The sequence below is a fragment of the Phlebotomus argentipes genome, unplaced genomic scaffold (genome assembly GCF_947086385.1).
Source record: "Phlebotomus argentipes unplaced genomic scaffold, Phlebotomus argentipes genome assembly contig_5, whole genome shotgun sequence".
Lineage (NCBI taxonomy): Eukaryota > Metazoa > Arthropoda > Insecta > Diptera > Psychodidae > Phlebotomus > Phlebotomus argentipes.
This window is the reverse complement of record NW_026776165.1, coordinates 2604990-2620737: the sequence shown is the minus strand read 5'-3', so window position 1 is coordinate 2620737 and position 15748 is coordinate 2604990. Positions and strand designations below refer to the sequence as shown.

The window sequence follows — 15748 nt, the reverse complement described above, 5'->3', positions numbered from 1 at the left end:
TCCAGCCTATTCGCTGAACTCTGCATATCTGTGGCGAGAGGTGACCCACCAAGGCCACCTTTGTGCAACAGTATTGATCCGGGAGCCATTTCGCACGCGAGAGGCGTTTGTTGAAGTCACACCGTGAGCTTAGGAACACTTCCTGGTCCTGCTGGACAGCGAACGACAGTGAAAATGTCACAGAATCTCGTACCAGGATCTCCGTCAGTCACCCTGTGAGGCAGTGATCCCGAGAGGGCGCTAGGAAGCCATGGGAGCGGCTCCGAGTCTGGAGGACGATGGAGCGGACGCGGAGGACGATGAAATCATCCCCATGACCAGTGGGAGGCTTTCGGTAAGTGAGAATTCTCAATTTCCTCGAGAGCTCAAGGGCAGTTTGCCAAAAATATATTTCCCGAGGGAGTTTCACCCTAATTAAGAAGAAATACACGGAAAAGTGGGGCAAATTCTCGAGAGAATTTCGGTATATTTAAAGATTTTGGACAGAAATGGGAAAACACTTAACATGTGTTAATAGAATATTGATAAGCAGCTAATCTGTTTAACGCCATAGAAGCGAATCGAAGTGTTTGCAGAACTTATGATATTCCTCAAAAATTATTTTAATGCTGATCTTGACGAACTAAAAGCAGAAATTTAAGCACAGAAGATTTTTTTCTGATAAGTATTCTTGTCTTAACATTGACACACAAAACTTTGTCATATTGAATGTTTGAACTTGTGCCGGAAATCCCTGGGAAATCTCGAACACTATTTGGAATCGTCGGACAAGAAATCATGGTCAGCAAATGATTTTATTGACACTATAAAATTGGTCGGCGAAGCATGAAAAAAACAAGTCAATATTTGACGAATTACACCAAAATATTGTCCTTCTCGTGTGCCATCTGTTGTGGCACTTATCAACCCCTGACAGGGTGGATTTATCGCATAAACAAAATGCACTCAATAATTATTCTGGTTGGAAAATCACTCAATTTCTTGCGTGTGGCTCACTTTTCAGTGGAATCGCGAGACTGTTTAGCCACAATTTCACGGCGGAATTGTATTTGCCAGGGGAATTTGTAATGAGACACTAATTCGCATCTGAGACAATTGTTATTGGCCTGAGTGTGTGCGTGATAAAAATATTTTCTCAGCAAATTTACATGTCAAAAGGAGTTTGTTCGCTGTGGCTAAAGAGTGGCTGGCAATTAATGGCTGATGTGCAGAGGACATGGATCAATCATGTGCGCCTCAGGTAATTGAGCTTTCATGCTTCCTTGTCATTTACCTCCAGCAATTTATCTCCAGCAAGGATGGTGATTGATCAATAGATATTTCCGGACCTATCATTTGCAAAATTGAATCTCTGCCTGCAAGTCCATTCGGCTAATTGACAATGGTCCATTTGCTTCCATGGAAACCAATCCTGCCTTCCACGCAATTCACCTGCAAAAAAAATCTCCTGTTCCTCTGCATTTATGAGCATTTACCATTTGATGAATTGCAGTGAAAGAATTAAGCCGAAATGCAGTGCAACTGCGGTGAATAATTAATGACTATCAATCACAATCAATGGATTTAACGTGAAAATTCTCCCTTTCACAACCTCAATAGCTTCAGAGGCTTTTCAAAGGTATTGTGGCAGTCAATTTGATGCAGAATTCACACCCACTCAAATATATATTAGAATAGAACTCATATTTACAGGCTTTTGTGAGCATTAATTGATGAAATGCCATAAATTTGTACAAGTCCTTTTTAGTTGGCTTTAATGTTATTTAACGCAATTTTTTTAAACACATTTTCACTCATATGAGTCAGAAAATGTTAATTGCAATTTGAATACTGTGAAATTTCATATTTCCTCCCTGCGATCGCATTTAAGTGTCTCATTACTTCCTCTTGTTACCCTCTGTAGCGTGTCCTGAGGGAAATTTCCAATTTTCCATGGCATCAGCAGTAAATTGGGTCGTATGCTGCAACAGGTAGTTCTATATAGATCAAAGGACGCGAGTTGAGGATGCACGGATACACTGTTAGAAACTGCACGGCAATATGAATGGTAAATTGGTGCACTTCGGCTGCCAATTTGCTGGTTGTGTGAGTACACTTGAGCGCGTGTGTTTGGCAAATCCGTTCGCGTCGTTTTTCACCTCTTGTTCACGCCTAAGCGAATGTGAGAGAGGCAGGAGTGAGATGGCGCTAAGAGTGTGGTTACTTGTATGGGTTTTGAATGCAAAATGGTTCGATGTATAAATAAATGATTACCGACACACGAATCGTTAGTGGAAAAGTTCTTTCGCTTGCGGACGTTTCACGACGATCGGATTGAAATTGTGTATAGTGAAGAAAAAAAAGAAGGCACACACAGAGTGTTTGACAAGGGGGATAAAGATTGTGTGTTTGAGGAGAAAATCTTGTGATTTTTATCAGTATCTCAACACGCGGTTCAATAACCGTCGTTGTGTGAATCAATGAGAAAATGTGGCTCAACATATCTGAGAAGATCTCTTGAGGGAAAAATCACAGACATTTTCTGTATGCCAAGACGATTGATTATGTGTTTCTTTGTGTCGACAAGCACACTGTGAAAAATTGTGGGTGCGAACTCTTTGCCAGAGAGACAGAGAACATTCGACAGAACTTCAGCGCAATTCAACAAAGGCGTTGAGCCTTTTTGACAGCGGAGAATTCTGAGAAGAGTCAGTTTTGCGTCGTGTGTGCCGGAGAAGGTTGAAAAAAATCTCGCAAAGGCAGAGAGACAGAGAAAAAGTGCTCAAAACAGCTGTTTAGTGTGTGTTCGTGTTGAGAAACTCTGTGGTAAAACTTCCATTGGCCATTGAGAAAGAAGGTGCGCGAAACCCGCGATTTGGCTGTAGTTGTGAATCGCACCAATTGACCTCGACCAAAATAATAGTGAGGAAAGCGGAGTGAGCATATTCAAAAAGCACGGGTTTTAAACAAAAACCCACAACATTTTTCCCTCTGACAGTCCATTTAAAATATTCATGATAAACAATATTGTTAGCGTCAGACTTATTGGAGAATTTGTATTGTAGAAATATTAACAAGGGACTTGTATGTGATAAAGCCCATCAGAGAGCAGCATGTGTTTGTGAAATACTATGTCTTATCACACACAGCAGTGAAATTCTATTCTTTTGTGCGCGCTTTTCCTTATCTGGGCATAATTTTGACGCGTCTTTGACAGCAGCAAAAATAAAGCGGCGTGCGCGCGCACAATCGTGGAAAACTTTTCATTGCATTGTCAATTCCAAACTAAGAGATATGGCAAAAAGTCGTAAATTTTTGCGCAATGTATTCAAAAGAGGTGTTAAGAAAGGCAAATGAAAGTCTTGGTGAAGAAATCTCATAGGAAATCGTTTAAATATAGCCACTCGGCTTACAATATACTTACAATGTGTGCTAAATGTAAATGACTTGTGAGACTGTGTTTGACACTTTTTTCACATACTAACTGAACGCATAATATGGTGTGGAATGAATCACACAAAAGATGGGAGGAAATGCTTTCATTTGATAAGTCTTGGTTCCGATAAATTGTGCCATACGCACAACTTGATAAGATACGCAGCTGTCTTTGACAGTGTAGTGCCGAAGAGAGGACTTTGACGATTTCTCACAGTGTCTTTTCATAAACTTTCTTTCATCTCGTGTAAAGCATTGCAGGAAAACGGAAGAATTTTTACAATAATTGTGCAGACAAACCACAATTGAGACAAAAATAATATGCAATATTGTAAATTTCACTATTATTCTTTGTTCTCTGGAGACCAAAAAAAAGAAACTGAACGCGCAGAAATAATTCTGAGTATTTTATTTGCAATTAAAATTTTTCCCAATTCCAAAAATTTCTCTTAATTTTCATTGACAATTTAAAAGGTCAATGAGACAAAATGCCATCATATTAAATGAGAGCAAAATTGAATGGCAATTTTTACCTTCTTTGGCTAATCTTTTGCACAAGTCTCCTTTCACGTGTGCCAAGATGAAAATGGTGTGTTTGTAATTTGCAGACAAACACCATGAGAGGCGTATTTAATTTTGGGATTTATTAGCAGATCTTTTTTTCTGGCTTTTCTCTTACACTCCTGCCAAATATTTGCTGTCTGATTGACGTAGGAGTATTTGCTGGTTTCTTTGCAAAAAGAGCCAGAGTGTGCGAATGCTGAGATGATTTTCTTTGGAGTTCAGTTTTTTTTTTGATTTTCTGACCTTCGGAAGTCACTCAAAAGGAGCATACTTGTAACTTCCCATTCAGAGATTCCCAGTGAAAATGGAGGAATTGATCCTTGAGCTTTTCAATTGCACAAATTGCATGCGATTCACCGCTGAGAAGTGTATTTCTATGTGAGGGAAAAATGCTCTGCACATCAATAGGAAAACATTGTGTGAAAATATCTTTTGCGAAAAAGATGTCATCTTGTTGGCATTTTGCAATATGAATATTTTGTTGTGCACAGCATGGAAATCTCTCTGTGTGGGATGGCAAAGAGGGAGAAATGTAAAAAAAAAATGCAAAAATATAGAAGCAAGACGAACGCACTTCACCAACGTGATATTATTTGCATAATTGCTTTGGAATGAGAAGAAGAAAAATGTACAATATTGCGACCAAGTGGAATATCTCAGCGAAAGTATTGCACGTTGAAGTTATTAAGAAAATAAATAAAAATGAAAGGGTTTATCATGAAGAATATGCTTTGCCACTTTATCACTGTGTACTTGTTTACGCAAATTCCTTTTCAGCTATTTGAATATGCACAACTCTTCCACACTAATCTGATTATTATTTTCTGTGGAGTTTCCCGCGGAAGGTCAAGTTTTCAGTGAATTGCGAGCAGTGTGACGCGTAAAAAAAGAGGTTCAAAGACAATAATTTTTATTCATATTTCCTCGTGTGCTGAAAGTGCTGGGAAAAGAATATTCGCATGAAATGTCTTCGATCAATCTGCAGAGAGTTTCAAGTGGAAAATCAATTAACAAGCGTGTACGAAAAATAAGTCGGGTAAGTTATTCAATTCTTACATGAAGAGAGATTTGTACACTTCCAATTGGGCTTGTTTGTCTCATCAATTGGGCATTACATTGGCAAGGTGGCGACGGCAAAAAGTGGAGAAACCACGTGAATATGTGTGGAAATTACACAGTTTATTGCCGAGGGGAGGGGATCAGGTTGTCGAGAGATTCATAAATAAGTCGCCGCTCAAGTGGTCTCTCCGGGGATGGGGGCGCCTGGTAACGTGAGTACTGATATTTCGGGTGAGATTTGCACGTAAAATAATTCGTTATCGGCGTGACAAGGTTGTCCATGAGAGCTGGCAGAGCGACAGCTATTGTCTTTCGCTAAGAATTTATGTCACTGGCACATTTTTAATTATTAAATTCCAATATAAGCTGGCTTTTCATCCATTTCAAATCCATTATTTCAATGTATAGCGATTAATTGCAAATTTTCTGATACAATGGTCAGTTTGTTGTAAGTATTTGATGGTTTATTATAGGGTTCATAAATATGAAAAAAAGCCACAGATGAGAATATTTTATTCACACAGAATTGTCACAATTTTCGGAATTGTATTCCTTGTCTATTTCACTATAAGGAAATATATTGAAAAACTCGGTTTTTCTTACTCTACAAATAACGCGATCATTTTCAACCATTTTTCCATGGCAAAATTGATGTAAAGTGACCATAAATTCAATTTTTTTTATACCCTAATCGAGATTTTACATTCATTTCCAAGTAAAATCAAGAGTTTACAAAGTTTACGATAAGATATTTTGTGAAAATACACTAAAATTCAAAGTTTAGACTTCATTTGATATAAAATCTCAATTTGAAGACAACTTTCATTATCTTCTTTCAGGAACTAATCTTAGTATTCTCAGAATTTTCAAGTTTCTAATTATTCCTTTTCACTTGAATTGGTTTAAATGACAATCCTAATTAATTGTAAACAACTTTGCGCTTATCACTGAGAGTTTTCTGCGAGAATTCTATAGAAAAAGTGTGTCATTCGGTTGAAGACATCAATTGTCGAGATAAAGATTAGCAATTTTCTCATACATGCCCTTTTGAGGCATTGGACTTGTTATCAGTTGAATGTTTTTCTATTATGAGAGTGAAATAGCGAGCAATTCTGTGTATTGTTGAGTGCATTTAACAAATATAATGTTTTTAATATATTTGCAATGTGTTGATAATGACTTCAGGGTTTTCCTAACATGAGAATATCTTGATGTTTTTTTCTTCTCTTCTCTTCACTACAATTTCATTCACAAATATAATGTAATAATTGGCAAATACACATTTCCATTTGCCTCTCTAAATGAAGCTCTCTTTTGAAGTGAGTGCGAGTGGGAAGGAATAGTGTTTGATTGGTCTGCGCGTATCTCACATAAATATTTTCCCATACACAAATGGGAAAAAGATATAACATTACAATTGTATTAGAATTTTCAACTTCATTGGGTATCACAATGTTCTGTGACGAGAGCAACAATATCAGTCGACTTCGGTCATCAGTGCAGGCTTCATTGTGGTCTCTTCCTTGTGATCTCTCGCATTTTTTCATCTTCTCTGCTGTCTTTGCGCTTGAATACAAAGGATTGAGAAATTGTTGTTGTGCGTCGAAGGACGAGGGATAAAACATACCTGCATTTCAAATTTCCATTCGTTGAAATCCTCAATTTTCCATTCGTTGAAATTTCACTGTGCACTTCTGACGTGCGCAATTGCTCTAGACTATCAAAGATGTGAATGTGCAGAGATTTTTCCTGGCTGAAAGTGAACCCAGAAGCATTTTGCCTCTTCATTGGACAGGACTTGACTTGTGGCGCGCAAAAGGAGATCTTTTTTTGTGTGTCAAGTGCAACAAGTTGCTAGAGTGTCGAATACAGGCAGTGTGTTGAGAAGGAAAGCACTTGAAGAAGAGTGTTTCTCTTGTTGAAGAAGTCAGCTGTTGAAGGAAGAAAGAACAACAACAGAAAAAAATGGGCGATAATCTCAAGAATGGGGTAATTATAATTGTAAATTACTTGTGTCTAAACACGGACTTTCCTCATAAATTCCCACATCAAGCATTCACAATCCCAATGAATTCCACTTGTGATTTAGTGACTTGAAAATGTTGCCTCAAGTGATGACAATAAGTCCTCTCCGCACTCCCATTTTATCAATTGTTGTTAATTTAATCGCGTCTCAGAGTGGCTCTTTGCCTCCTCGTGGCGACTTTATTTGCTGAAGTGAATTGTGCAATGCATCATCTCTCTCTCTGCATTTCATATGTATCATCCAAGCAAATTAAAGCGAAATTGTCAGCGTGCGAGGCAATTGTGTGGCACTTTTCACATCAATCGCCACCAGCCAATGAGATCGATAAGTAGCCCTCTAATGAAGAATTTTCTATGATAGCGCAATGATGTGCTTATTGGATTATCCACACTCAAAGTGTTACAAAAAGGACAGCTTAAGCGCGCTCAATATTGAATAGAGTTGGAGGAAATTGCAATTATAGAGTAAAAGATGTGGACTATAAAAATCATATTCAATGGACTGGGTGAGAAAAGCTTTGCAATTAACTCATTCATTTCAAATATATCTCTCCATATCTCTAATTGGAATTGTTAATTTAACAAATTGCAAGGATATTCTTCATCAAACATGTTCAATATTCACTCCAAATCTCAGTGGATTAAGAATCACTGGGAATTTCCAGTGAGTCTTATGAAATTCCCACTTTAATCTTCAGGTGAGAAGAAACATTCGGGATTACGTAGTTCTATGGCAACTTGTACTGATTCTCTAATTGTGCATCGCATAATTATTTCCAACCACTTTCGCAGTGGTTAAACTCCACATGAACTTCTCAGTTTTGAACGAGGAAACCTCTCGAGCTGATAAGATACTTTATCATGCTATCTGTGTAGTAATATGATCCAATCTTGTCTCAATTGGGTCTTACGTGTAAGGCCAAGTGGGTGTCTCTCTTGCATGAAGGGGGAGAAAAAAAAATATTCCGCTCAGGCTTTTCTACCTCTCGAAGGCGCGACGAGTCCGCGGTGTTGCTATGCTAATGATTGATGATCAATAAAAATAACAGTGGGAGAGCAAATCATGCTGCTGATCTCGAGAGTGCGGCTTTTATCACGCGTCTGAGAAATAAGATAAAACATACAAAAGTTTTTGGCTATTTGTGGGATCAATTCTGAACCATTGATTAGATCATTTTTGCGCAAGAAATAGAGGCGCAAAGTGGACAGAGACGTTGTCTAATGGATGCTTCGTTCTATCTTTGGCAGACGGACAGCGAGGTGGCGTGCGAAGAGGCGGCGAGACTCACGGCGGAGCTGCAAGAAGACGCTGCATCACCTGAAGATGAGGAGTCCTGCGAGTACCACGACTTGCCGCCGCCTCCCGACGGAGGGTGAGTAATTCTACCCTAAAAAAACCCCCGAAAATTTTAATGCTAAGCTTTTCTCTTATTTGATATCTAAGTCATATTTTTTATTCTAATTTTCTGTCTGATTTTCAAATGAGACGCTCAAAATTCATTTATTATGACATGTGTAGAATTAAATTCCCAAATTGCGAAAAGCATCATATTCGCCCAAGAGGTGAGAGAAAACAATTCATTATCCCATAATCTCAGTGAATGAACTTTGCTGAGTTACGAGAGAAGATGAAGAGCGCCGTTTATTGCTCCAGCATTCATTAATCTCTATAGCAATTTCCTCAATTTCCTCTGCTATTGCATCTTTGCAGCTACGGCTGGGTCATCGTGTTCGCCTCCTTTATGTGCAACATGATTGTCGACGGCATCGCCTACACCTTTGGCGTCTTCCTCGGCGAATTCGTGTCGCACTTCAACGAGGGAAAGGGCAAGGTGGCATGGGTCGGAAGTTTACTCAGTGGCGTCTATCTCAGTGCTGGTAATGGTCCTATTGATATAGCAAATCTCACTCAATTGTCCCTTGATTCATGCGATGATTTCCCAATCCAGCGAGAGAGTGAGAATATATATCTTCTCAGAAATAGTCCATTAAATCAATCAAGTCCCATTAAAATACTGTTGAAATGATTCAAACTATGATATTTTTATCACTCTGTCTCGCAAAATGTCTCACACAACATTGAGGGATATTCTTGTGTGCCACGCAATGCGAACAACATTGGATTATATGATATAAATTCATCACTACTAATTGCACTAATTGATGCATTCAAGTAATTAACTGCTTGGCCATTAGGATGCCTCAATTGTTACAGGGAAATTGTGTGCAAAGGGCTGTGCTTGCAATGTCAACTACAGCCCTCAAATTAGCCTCAAATTTCACCCTTTCATAGCATTTGCATAAACAATTCAATCAGAAAATCGCATTATCATATTTCACATGGTCTGTATTTGTGCTGGAAGTACTTGAATTACACCTGAAGCACTGACACAAATTACAGAGTGCAATTCAACTAAGATGAATTTAAACATTTTTCACTGTCAAGACAAGCCCTTGTGCATCAACATTTTCCGCCCTTTTGCCGTGAATATTCCATTTGATGATTGATCAAATTGACTTATGACTTCCTTTGCAGGTCCCATCGTGTCTGCCCTGGCTAATAAATACGGCTGTCGAACGGTGTGCATCGCTGGAAGTATCATTGCGTGCGTGGCTTTCGTTCTCAGCACCTTCAGCACCTCGGTTACCATGCTTATGCTCACGTATGGCGTGATGGGAGGTAAGATTTGTCCAATATGAGGACATTTTCGCATCATAGCGACGCACTGTGTGGCTGCAATGCACTCACTTGCACAATCTGCGGCTCACCTGTGGCACCCAGCACAGAGTGGGTGGCAGGTGATATGAATAATGCGGTTTTCTCAATTGCAACAGTTGCAACTAAGTGTCACACACACACATGCGGCCTTTTCTGCATGGGCTGACAAATTGCAAAGGTCGGAGAAATTGAGACATGTTGTTTAAGTTCTCATTCATTTCATTCTCTGGGTGGAAAATCAATTTCCATGGCAGCTGGAAAAACTTCAAAGGCTGCAGAGAAGTCTCTGACAATTCAATTCCGTCGTTTTACATCATTCAAACTCTTGTATAACGCGCATTGTGGTAAATCTAGTTTGTTGCTCAAGATTTTTCAAACTCCATCATTTTTTCTCTGAATGTTTTTATAAGCGGAAAATTATAGGAGGGACAATTCATCTATCTCCTTTCCATCCTCAGTTCTCTGGAGTATTGAAAATATTGAAGTATTTCCCTGTTTTGCTCCGTTTTGAAGATTAACAATAATAAATGTTTTTGAGCAATTTTCGGTGGGGCAAAGAAAACATCCAGAAAAGTGTTTCAACTTTGGTCTTATTGCACCCATCGAAGTGATGGTATTTTATCGTGATGCTCGTCATATCAAAAGTCCAATGAAATGTGTGTCAGTGGAGTGAATTTTTATGATGTTGTCGCACTTGAAATATTTCCCATAATTTTTGCCATTCCTCTCGAAAGAGTCTGTGACTAATAACACTGTTTTTGTCGTCTCATGTGATCAGGTTTTGGCTTTGGCATGATCTATCTGCCGGCCGTTGTTGCTGTGGGCTACTATTTTGAGACGAAGAGATCTCTGGCGACGGGAATTGCTGTGTGCGGATCGGGCTTCGGTACCTTTGCTTTTGCTCCACTGGCGACATATCTGCTGGAGTACATGGACTGGAAGAATGCCAACTTCATCCTGGCGGGCTTGATTCTCAACTGTGCGGTGTTCGGGGCGCTGATGCGACCGCTGGAGTATCCGAAGAAGAAGCGGATGAAGCCACTGATGCAGCGCATGTACGAGGAGAAGCGTCTGCAGCTGGAGAGAGGATCGATTGGCGGCTCGTACTTCATGGTGCAACTGCCGGACGGCACGATGGAGAAGCGGATGAAGCTGCCGCTGAACACTGAACCGGGCGTGCACAGCAGCTTGGCGCTGGATCAGCTGGCGGCAGCGGCTCAGGGTGGTCTCCATCCGGTGGCCACTCTGCCCACCATCAGCGAATCCAAGGTGGCGGACCACGCGGACGCAGCAGCCGAACCGGCCAAGGAAGCGGCGGCAGAAGTGAAGCCCAAGCGGAGACCTCATCGAGTGTCAGAATCTGATGGACAGCCGGAAACACCGACGAAGAATATGCCGCGCAACGCTTCCCAACCCGCTTTCTCCACCCAGGCTCAAGGTGAGAGAGTGTGCGCGTCTCCCTTGGCGTGATGCAACGGCATTCTGATTGATTTGTCAATTGCAGGCATCCCCAAGAATGGCTCCGTCCCCACGTTCGATCGCATCCGCAAGACGTCGCAGGGTGAGCGCTTCAAGCCATCCTTGGCCGCGATAAAGGCCGGCTCGCGCGGCGACATGGGTAGCAACAATGGCGAAGTACGTAAGAACACACAATTAAAGCTGTCGGCAAGCTCAGTTACCGGAAGCAGACCAAACAATACAGACGACAGTGTTAGTACATGCAACTCAATTGGCTATTTTATCTCTCCTCCTAATCACGGCGTTTTCCCATCGTGTGTTTATCTACTAGTCGGGTCGTGGGTGCTCACAATGTAGCTGCACACTAACTCTTGGCATTGACCTCCTTCGCGCCTCCCATTGAGAAGTGTGACAGGTGTTGATTGTAATTGGCTGAGCGTGCAATTGTGGCATATTTTTCTTTCACAGAATATGCTCAATGTTCCGGACAATTGCAACTAATGCAGTGCCTTTTCTTGCTAAACACCACGATACTATCAAAATACTAATAAAATTTCCACTCTAGCTATAATAACTTTAAGTATTCCTTGCATGGGAGGCACGAAGTGACTCCGAATGAATCCTTCTTAGGCAAATTTAACACTCACACACTCTAGAAATTGATACACTAACCATCAGTTTGGGGGGGGGGGGGTGGAAAATGGAGAAAAACTCTAACACTTTACTTGGACTCTTTGTCGTAGGATGGCGAAATGGTTTACACCTCGAAGAGCTCTCTTCGGGAGCGCCCGGCAATTGTGCGCCCAATGTCGCGCAAGGACATCTTCTACTCTGGCTCTGTGACCAACTTGCGTGAGTTCCAGTCGCAAAAGTCCCTCTCGCACTACCGCAACTCCGTCATCTCGCTGCCCAAGTACGAGAAAGCCAGCCGCGTTGACGTCCGCGATGGTGGTGAGGATATTGAGCGTGGCGAAAGTGAGTTAATCTGTCTCCAGTTGATCTGCTCAGCAAAGCCTTTAATCTCTCTCTCTCTCTCTCTCTCTCGCCACTCTGCCACAGAATACGACTTGTGTCCCTGCCTGGTGCTGCCCGACTCCTTCAAGTCGGCTCTGGCCACGATGCTGGACGTGAGTCTGCTCAAGGACCCCGTCTTCATGATGATCGGAATCTCAAACGTGTTCGGCATGGCGGGACTTTATGTGCCATTTGTGTATCTCGTGGACGCTGCTGTTCTCTCGGGCATCAACCAGAGCTCCGCCTCCTTCCTCCTGTCCATCATCGGCATTACCAACACGTTCGGTCGTGTGATTTGCGGCTACGTTGCTGACTTCCCCAGAGTTGACTCTCTTCTGCTGAACAACATGTGTCTCGTTGTCTCCACCATTTCTGTCGCCTTGACGCCCTTCTGCAAATCATACGAAGCTTACGTGGCCATGGCGATCTTCTTCGGCATTGCTGTGTGTAAGTATTCTATTAAAAAATTCCAGAGAATGATTCATTAAAAAAAATAATTCTCTAATTTCCTAACTTCTTCCAGCTGGTTACATTTCCCTCACTTCCATCCTTCTTGTCGATCTGCTGGGCCTGGACAAGTTGACCAACGCCTTTGGCTTGCTGATCCTCTTCAGAGGCGCTGCCGCTATCATTGGATCTCCTTTGGCTGGCGCTGTCTATGACGCCACTCAAACCTACGATATTCCCTTCTACATAGCCGGATTCTTCTTCCTCATTTCCACCATCACCAGCTTTATGGCGCCGCTGATGAAAAGGTCTTTCCCTGCTTTTTGCTCAATGCATTTGTCAGAGGTTGTGAAGTGTGTTTCATTGCTTTGCAGATGCGTCAAATCCACCGAAATTCCCGCTTATCCCGAGGAAGCACTCACGCCAATTGACGAAGAACCCGCTGAAGATCTGGCCGATGACGATCAGCCCATCACGATGGTGCCCAAGATTGTGCACACGGCTCCGTCTCCATCCACCGAGCAGCCACAGAGCGTCGCCACGAAGCCCCCGCAGAATGTGGACAAGGAGGTGAATCAGCGCGAGTCAGTTCTCTGAAGACCATTCAGCTACTCGCACTACAGACGCTTCCTGCGTCAGCAGAAAAAGTTCTTTTAGGCACATTGACATATTGTAGGCTGAATGATTTTTATTCTTCTCTATTGGAAACCTTCTAATAATGATTTTTCTCCGATGTAAATACTATTGCTAATCCCACGAGAAAGAGAGAGAGAGAGAGATTGTGTGTAGAAGGTGACAGAGAGATTTTATTAGGATGTATTTGTCATAGGGAAACGAAAGGACGCGAAGGAGTGCATGTTTTAGGGAAGACGAGAAGAGACGATTCACAGTGGTGAATGAATAATATAGGAGAATTTAGGCATGCGATCATATTACTTGATACTTTATCTAATGAGAGAAAAGAAAATTGTGTGAAAATCACACAGAAATTCGTTCAAATTACTTTCTAGTTAGATTGATGAGAGTGTTTATATATTTAAATTTAATTATTTCCTTGTATATCATATCATTTTAAGACGAGAAACAGTGTTAATTTGTACAGTTGGAGATAAATCAAATGCGACAAATGTGGACGATCAAGTTGTATTGAATTGTATTGTATAGCATTGTTAGGCGAGAGCGCGCTCAGATGTGGCGAGAGAATTATTGTGAGAATGAGAGAAAATTTATTAACTTTTAATTGCAAACACTGTGATATAACTCAGTGAGTTAGAAATGATGCAACATTTTAGCTTGTGCTCAACATCAATGCAGAGAGTGACACTCGTTCACAAATTTTTGAATAATTCGAGAGAGCAAATTACTATCTTGGCTCTCGAAATTTTCTTTGAAATAACAACAACAACAAAAAAGGTGAGAAAGAAGAGATTTTAGATAATAAAACACCATAAGCAAGAGAGATTTGTAAAAATAACAAATAAATCAATTGAAAAATATAACATAATAATAATAATCAACTATTTAGAGAGGAAGAGAAGAAGAGATACGATTTTTTTCTTTCTTGTACAGAAACAACAAAAGCACACTCTATCAAGTGATTTTCCAACGGATTGAGCTGGAAAATCAACTCATCATTCCATAGATAGATGGGTAAAATAATAAAATAAATGTATCGACGTTGAGAGAAATGGTTTAAGAAAGATGAAAGAATATTTTGAGTGAAGAAACATTTATTTTTCTACAATATAATGTGGTGAAAATAAGTTTAAAAGCTGAGCTTTTTTGGAATCTTCTGATGAAAGATTATTGCAAATTGTAACATTTTCCGATGAGAGAGAGAAGGCTTATAAAAATTCAAAATTCACACCATAAGGCAAAAAAAAAGAAAATACTTATGAAGTGCTTAAGATTACCTCTAACACTGATTCAATGTACTTTTTCCTTGCCATCCACTGTGGTGAGCGAACTGTCTCACTTTTGCTATCAACAAACAAAACCTTAACAAACATTATATAGTGAAAAAAAACATAGAGAAAACACATAGCTAACTATAAAATATATAAATGGCAAAAAGAATATATAGATGGAAAAAATAACTTTAAAAAAAACTATCAAGCATAAAAAATAGCCATATTATCGATGTGTAAATGTTGACAATGGAGAGAAGATGAAAGCATTGCTGAGAAGAGAGTGTTTGAGCATTGAAATGCCTCAATGATTGCTGAGTAGATGCAAGAAAGCTGTCGTAAAAAAAATCAGTGTAATAATTGTAATTTATTCCATCGCACGACTGACGATGAATGCAATGAGAGCGACGCTGTCTTAAGTGCTTTTTCTCTCTGAGGCAATTGAGCCCAAATAGAACTAAGAAAAGAAAACTACCCTCAACTCTCAAGAGCTTAAGAACCACCCCTTTTTCCTCAATGTTTGCAATAGATATTAAGTGGATAAATTGTCAAATGGCAAATGTTTTAGATGCTTGTGAAAGAGATTAGCTCACCTCTGGAATTAAATGTACTTTCGGGCGCCTCATTGACTCAATATTCATCGTTAAACACCTGTCATGAAGCGATAGAAGCGGTAAAAGGATTTCCCAAGGGATTTCCCTATATTTATTTCTTTCTGTTGTTGCATGACAGATGCTGAAGTGCGATGTTGAAGAAGAAAAAAAAATAAACATTTGGTGTCAATTAAACAGTGTTTGTTTTCTTTCAATTCAATCATTAGAAATGTTTCGCAGGACAACGAAAAAACTTCAAGAGCTTCAGAGTATCACAAATTACTGGAGAAATTCGTCCATAAATTCATTACGTCTGTCGTGCTGTAAAAAATTCTATGGTTTCATCAATGTTTTCTCTATGGAACACATTGCTTCTTCACACATTAATGTGCGACATATTTCGTTAGATTAGGTCACTAATAGTCTTGTTAATAGTGTGAATATTTATTTTTGAGACGGTCAGTATTTTCCAACATGCTATGAACCCCTCGAGAAGCGCAATCTCGTGCTTTCTAGTCGAGAATCACACATTGAAATCCCAACGATCC

At 40.3% G+C, this 15748-nt stretch overlaps 1 protein-coding gene across 6 annotated transcripts; it reads left to right on the top strand.

The window, feature by feature from the left end:
• Positions 1-123: 123 nt before the first annotated feature.
• LOC132255411 (monocarboxylate transporter 14) lies at positions 124-15397 on the top strand. 6 transcript variants are annotated; one of them, XM_059751424.1, is made up of 11 exons: positions 2064-2836; positions 4811-5014; positions 8311-8435; positions 8774-8940; positions 9599-9742; positions 10560-11219; positions 11286-11491; positions 11983-12214; positions 12299-12700; positions 12777-13008; positions 13075-15397. In XM_059751424.1, exons 2-11 carry the CDS (start codon positions 4943-4945, stop codon positions 13295-13297), a joined length of 2463 nt encoding a protein of 820 aa, XP_059607407.1. In that variant the 5' UTR covers positions 2064-2836; positions 4811-4942; the 3' UTR covers positions 13298-15397. The 6 variants fall into 6 exon arrangements, with proteins under 6 accessions (XP_059607403.1, XP_059607407.1, XP_059607406.1 ...); XM_059751423.1 differs by lacking the exon at positions 2064-2836 and adding an exon at positions 2844-2915 and having other exon boundaries at positions 4756-5014; XM_059751425.1 differs by lacking the exon at positions 2064-2836 and adding an exon at positions 2900-2915.
• The last annotated feature ends 351 nt before the right edge of the window (positions 15398-15748 follow it).